Raw genomic sequence first — 5,881 nt, 5'->3', positions numbered from 1 at the left:
TTTTTTTTTTTTTTGACAGTCTCACTCTGTTGCCCAGGCTGGAGTGCAGTGGCGTGGTCTCAGCTCACTGCAACCTCCGCCTCCCGGCCCGGGTTCAAGCAATTCTTGATTCTCATGCCTCTGCCTCCTGTGTAGCTCAGATTACAGGATTACAGGCATGGACTATCATGCCTGGCTAATTTCTTGTATTTTTAGTAGAGGTGGGGTTTTACCATGTTGCCCAGGCTGGTCTCGAACTCCTGGCCTCAAGTGATCTGCCCACCTTGGCCTCCCAAAGTGCTGGATTACAGGTGTCAGCCACCGTGCCCAGCCTCAGAGTAGCTTTTGTGGTGACATCGACCACCACAGCTCCCCTTTTAGAATCTTTACCAGCTCCACAACCAGAATCTTTAATGGCTCTCTGCTTCCTTGACAATATAGTATAGTGATTAAAAATTAAGTTTCTGGATCCAAACGGCATAGGTTCAGTTTCTGGCTCTGCCATTTGTTAACTGTGTGACTGGAGGTAAGTTCCATAATTTATTAGCTGTGTGACTGGAGGCAAGTTTTCTTATACAAAAATAGAGATAAGAGTACCACCTTACTTAGAGAGCTATGAGAATTAAGTCAGTATTTTAAAAGTGTTTAAAACATTGCTTGGCAGATTTTAAGCTTCAATAAGTGTTAGCTATTAATCAAATTTAAACCCCTTACCCCCTTTTTAAGGTGCTTCATAATCTGGCCTCTGCCCATCTAACCTTCTGTCCCATTACTCCTTGTCTACTGCATTTGAGTTTTGCTCATTTCCTTGCTGAATCATGAATCTATGCATAACTCCAGATGGTTTTCATTGCCTGGAAGATCATTAACAATTTGAATCTTATCCAGTCTTCAAAGCTCACTTCAAATCCCATCTTCTCTGTTACTTTTTATTATTCTTATTACTTTAGTTCAAATCTACCATCTTCCCATCTGAACGCACCATACTGTAGGATTTAGTGAATAATTCCATACTCATCACTCTTTCATGTGAATTGGTTTTGTCTCTCCAATAGCCTGTAAACTCCCTGAGATAGAAACAGTATCTGATACTTCTGAGCCCTCTTTCAGTGGAGTGAACACATTGCATTTACTCCATTTCAAGCGTCTGTAAAGAGATTCAACATAGGCAACAGAGGATGGTGTGAACAATTTGTAGCTTTAATAACAGATTAGTTAGGGGGTAGGGATGATACTTCTGTCCTACCTGTGCCATTCTTCAAAAGCAGAGACTCCCTTCACCTAAGAGCTAGACAATGCCTGCTTCATTTTTGAACCAAGAAAGCAGAACATACCTTACACACACATAATCATCAAATAGACTTCTTTCCCTAATTATTTCTTCCTCCTTTGGGTTTCTTATGGCTAATGATCATGTCTTCTGCTTTCAGCTCCTGCCTCTTAAAAATCTCAACCCTTAAATCTTTACTGATCATTAAAACCTTCATGACCTCTAAGCTTATAAGGGTGAAATCTGCAGTAAATGGATTAGAACAATTTGTTTACTACAAATGGGGCTGGAAAAATTGGTGAAGAGTGCCACAGAGGTCCGGAATGCAGAAACCTTGCCCAGAATCCTTATTCTGTGATAATTTCAACCCTGGACTGCAGCCTCATCTGACTCTGGATAATGTCATTGTTTCATGTGTCTCCTAGGCCCTGCTTCCTTTAATGATTCTGTGCATTCTTCTATGCCAATCTGTATCCCCAAATCATTTCCAAACTAGTAATAGGACTGATGGCCTCCTTACTGTATGCAAAGCCACAGAACAAAGAGCCCAGAAAGGAGTGGGGCTAAGAGGGTTGCTGAGGAAAGAGGAACCCCAGCATCTGAGGGGAAGAGATGCAGCTTCTCTAAGTCTGGCAGGAAGGCTCGGGCATCCTCCAGTGCTGCCTGAGCTGCCACGGTAAAGTTGGGATCACCAGAAATTAAAACATCAAAGACACAGGAATGGAAGTAAGCATCTTCCACTGGAAGCCCTTCCTTGCACAGCCGTCTGGCAGTGTCAGTGGTTATAGCTCCCCGACGATTGCGCTCTGATCGAGAGAGTCGCTGACTTGGAGGGCACCCCCCAACACAGAGTTGCAGGTCCTGTTCAGCTGAGAAGGCCATGGCCACATCCTCTGCTACCTTGATGGAGAAGGAGAGCTGCCCAGCTGTCTGCCGAATGATTATAGTTGTGCCAATGTAGGCAGCTTGGATCTCCACATGGTTCCCAGGGTTAGCAGTTTGAATTGACAAACTAGATCCCCCAGGTCGGTCACCTCCATTGATAGAACCATCTTCAAAGGCTACAGGAAGATTATCCACCTCAGCCTGATAGACCTTCTGATCAATGCATTCCTGCATGTTCTTAAATATGATGGTGAGCTGTGAGGGCAAGAGGGAAAACAGTTCATTTTGGGTTCAGTGCATCTTCCCCCCAGTCAGACCTCATACATAGTTAGGGATCTGATCCAAGTAGAGATGCAGGACTATTATGGCCCTCAATCCTTGATCCTTTCTCCTATTTACGTTCGAGTATTACCTCATCCCTACTTAACCCCTCTCTCTACTTAATCTTGGCAACTTCCTAGGAGAGGGAAAATTTCCCTTCTGAAACTCCTCAGGTCCGCCCTCTCCGACTGTCTCTTCAAGGTTTTCTGCATTTGAGTCAAATTCCCATCAAGGGGAAGTGATTTACAGCTCCAAGTGTTTGGTAGAAGAGAGTGATTCGAGATGGGGGAGAGGTTGAGGAAGAAAAGGGAATTAGGGAGCATTGCTGTTGAATAGTGGGGATGGGGAAGAATGGTGCCCGTGGAAGAATCTCATGAGGTGGATCGGAAGGAAGATTGAGTGCCTGACCTTTCGGGTGGCGGTAGCGTTGGCCCCCAACGCCATGGGAGAGCTGGTGGCTTGGACAAAGAGGAAGTCGTTATCCAGTAGAGGCCAAGCTCCTTGGACACGGCATGTGTGAAAATGGTGGTGGAAGCTGCGCACGTGGGGGTCCCCGAAGGAAGCGCAATGCAAGAACCCCGGGGGACGACCATGCAGCCGGGAAAACCGGCCTTCATAGTCACAAGGGTCCGGGGCAGGGAGGCCGGAGTCCGCGCCTGGAAGGGCGGGGCCCCGGGGCGGGGGAGGGGCTGTAGGGCCCTGGCGCGAGCAGTTGTGCTGGATCATCAGGTCTTCGATGCCATGTACCGCCGAATGGAAGGCGAGATCCCCGCGGCAGGTGCGGGCGGTGCGCCGAGTGCAGAGCGCATAGGAGCGGAGGGCTCGACAGAGGCCGCCAGAGCCGACCCCTCCACCCCGGCCTCCTCCTCCTCCTCCTCCTCCTCGAAGTGCTCCTGATGAACCCCCACCTCTAAGGCTCAGAGTGGTTGATACATACTCAGCATTGCAGCGGAGGATCTTGCATTGAGAATGAGCTAAAGACAGAAGGGAGAGGATTGTGAGACGGTCCTCAGACCTCTGCTCTATCGGAGTGTAGTTTGCTCGTAACTCTTCCAAATCTCATCAGGGGATTCCTAAAACCTAACTAAGGGCCTTCCCCAGCCCCCAACCCCCTAGTCCCTAGTTCTCTCGGCTGTCTTACTAAAAATGTGTAAGCCCACCACATCTCTTCTGCCTGTCGACCAAGGGCTTCCCCAGTGGCCTTCCCCAAACTGACGGGGAAATAAAATATTAGTATTTGAGAGCAGGGCGACTGATAGGGACTCTCAGCGCCCATCTCTCTTCACTCATTCAGGCTCACATGCCCACCCCTACATAGCAGCCTACCCTCTAGATTTCCCCAAACCCTTCCCTGGCCCTTCCTTACCATGTCCACAGAGAAGCAGCAGGAGAGTGAGAGTGCTTAGAGTTGGGGGACTGCCATGGGAGGACCTGGGACTAGGGGACTGGCCTGGCTCCCCCATACCTATCCAGCCAGGTTTCCCAGGCGCCGGTTCTTTCCAGCTGATGACCTTCCTACCTAGTGAATTTTGACCGGAAGCCCTGTAAGTGACTGAAAAAAGAAATTTTGCTGGACAGGGAGAGAGAGAAGAGTTGAAGATTGGTAAGGATAATGTGAAGTGAATCTGGGGAGATCAAGAAAAGGATGAACAGACTGGAATTTGGGGAGATTGGGGTTTCTGAAACTATTAGCGTAGCAGTTAAGCCTCTTTGCCCTGTTCCTGTGGCCACTTTTAGGGCCCTTGTGCAATACCCCTAGGTGGGGGTGGAGGGAAGGTTGAGTGAACTCAAGGGGGCAGAGTCCACTGTATTGCTCCATTCTGAGCTACCAAACAGCAGGTATGTCAAAGATGGAGGAATCATGGGGCTAGGTCAATTACCAGTAATCCTAGTGGGTACTCTAATAAAATTAGGACCTGAAAATATTTGAGAAACATACTTCTTATTTGTCCCTCTCCATTAGGAGGAGATGCCTTCTAGGAGTCATACATTTCTTTTCCTCCTTTGTGTCAGAACACAAGAAGGAGTAAGGGTGGCATACCCATCCCCTCTAGAATATCAGTATTCAAACGAAAAGGAAACCAATCTCTTTTCATTAGCTCTAGAGAGCTGCAATTTTAATCTCCCTCTCTCATGGAATAATGGGATGCAAACCAAACATGCAAATCAATACTTGTTTTTTCTAAGTCAACAGTTCTTGTATTTTCCCAAATTTCACTGAAGAACCACTCTTTCCATTAATCTCTCCTTTTCAAATTCTGAAGTTCTCAGTCTTTTATGAGGACAGGAGTTGGAGAGGGACTAAATCCCTCCTGCCTAACTCCCCTATCTTATGGGTAAGGATATGATTGGGGGAAGAGTCCTGCAAGAGGGAGAATAGAATGGAGGGACTAGAGTTGTGGGGAGAAATCATTTACAAGGAGCAGCCCCCACCCTTGGAATCTCAATGTGAAGGGCATTGCTAAGTGGGGGCAGGATAGAAGGGTATCAGTGACTCATCATCTGAGGTCATATTTGGCCTTGGTAAGAAAACTATGGAATAGAGGACCTAGGGAACTCCTTCTAAAACTTCATCAGAAGTCTTGAGGTAATAAGGTGAAGAGAGGGCTAAGACTGCCAGAGGAGAGACAGAGAATTAAACTTCAAATAGCTAGAGGCCAGAGGCCAGAAAGAAGTAAGACAGAAAGAGAAATGGAGATTGGGGCACCTTGGTAGGGAGAGATCCCAGCATTTGGACGAGAGACATCTAACTAGGTGTTTGTAATTTTATAAAAGTCTAACTTCAATATAAAAGCTTATTAAAGGAATTGCAATTTCATTTTGACTTACTGTTTCCAGAGGTCAAACATTACTCTGCTATCCAATTCTCCAGCCATGATTCCCTACTCTGTGGGTCAGCTCCAGCCAGGGGGTCCTCCGTCTCTTTCTCCATGTCTCCCCCAGGTCCCCAGGCCAGCTGGTGTCTCACTGAGGTCAGGGAACCAGAGAAGGTTTGGTATGGGGGGAAGGGGGAGTATATGGCTGGCCAGAGTACTGGACAGCTGAGCAGGGAGGGAGGTGGCTACTGAGTTGACGGTTTTAAAAATAGCTAAGTCCAAAATTCCAGGAACGTTGGTGGGGGTAGGGTGTGGGAGTTGGGTGAGTGGGGAGGGTTGGAGGATTAGAAAGAATATGGAGTATTGAGTGCCAAGTCAGGGAGGGAGGAGAGAAATATGACAGACAAGTCAGATATCCAATTCCAGCTTGTGTGACTCTGTGGTCACTGCCTACTCCAGGCAGCCTTCCAGCATTTTCAATAACGATGAGTTCCTGGCCTTTAAAAATTACAGTGGGCAATTGGATACCTTTCATTTACCATGTTCATCCCTGCTATGCTGAATATTACATTTAGGTTTTACAGGTAGTATCTAGGAGGTAGCTGACTTT

General features: G+C 47.2%; 1 protein-coding gene across 5 annotated transcripts; it reads right to left on the bottom strand.

The window, feature by feature from the left end:
- Positions 1-1,156: 1,156 nt before the first annotated feature.
- HJV (hemojuvelin BMP co-receptor) lies at positions 1,157-5,532 on the bottom strand. Of its 5 annotated transcripts, none has more exons than XM_003268107.3 (4): positions 5,285-5,532; positions 3,822-4,007; positions 2,864-3,429; positions 1,157-2,389 (listed from the first exon to the last, which is right to left on the bottom strand). In XM_003268107.3, the coding sequence occupies exons 2-4, from the start codon at positions 3,916-3,918 to the stop codon at positions 1,766-1,768; spliced, it is 1,287 nt and encodes a 428-aa protein (XP_003268155.2). In that variant the 5' UTR covers positions 3,919-4,007; positions 5,285-5,532; the 3' UTR covers positions 1,157-1,765. The 5 variants fall into 5 exon arrangements, with proteins under 5 accessions (XP_003268155.2, XP_003268154.2, XP_003268157.2 ...); XM_012500345.2 differs by having other exon boundaries at positions 1,159-2,389; positions 3,393-3,429; positions 5,285-5,445; XM_003268106.3 differs by lacking the exon at positions 3,822-4,007 and having other exon boundaries at positions 5,285-5,452.
- Between the last annotated feature and the right edge of the window lie 349 nt (positions 5,533-5,881).

This window comes from Nomascus leucogenys, chromosome 12, assembly GCF_006542625.1.
Source record: "Nomascus leucogenys isolate Asia chromosome 12, Asia_NLE_v1, whole genome shotgun sequence".
NCBI classification, from domain to species: Eukaryota; Metazoa; Chordata; class Mammalia; order Primates; family Hylobatidae; genus Nomascus; species Nomascus leucogenys.
This window is presented reverse-complemented; position numbering and strand designations above follow the sequence as displayed.

Bases quoted from the DNA above. Each gene is read 5' to 3' on its own strand.
- HJV (XM_003268107.3), bottom strand. From the start codon at position 3,918: ATGGGGGAGCCAGGCCAGTCCCCTAGTCCCAGGTCCTCCCATGGCAGT. The intron at 3,430-3,821 runs GTAAGGAAGGGC...TTCTGTCTTTAG, and splicing joins GCTGCTTCTCTGTGGACATG to CTCATTCTCAATGCAAGATC. The intron at 2,390-2,863 runs GTCAGGCACTCA...TTGCCCTCACAG, and splicing joins ACGCTACCGCCACCCGAAAG to CTCACCATCATATTTAAGAA.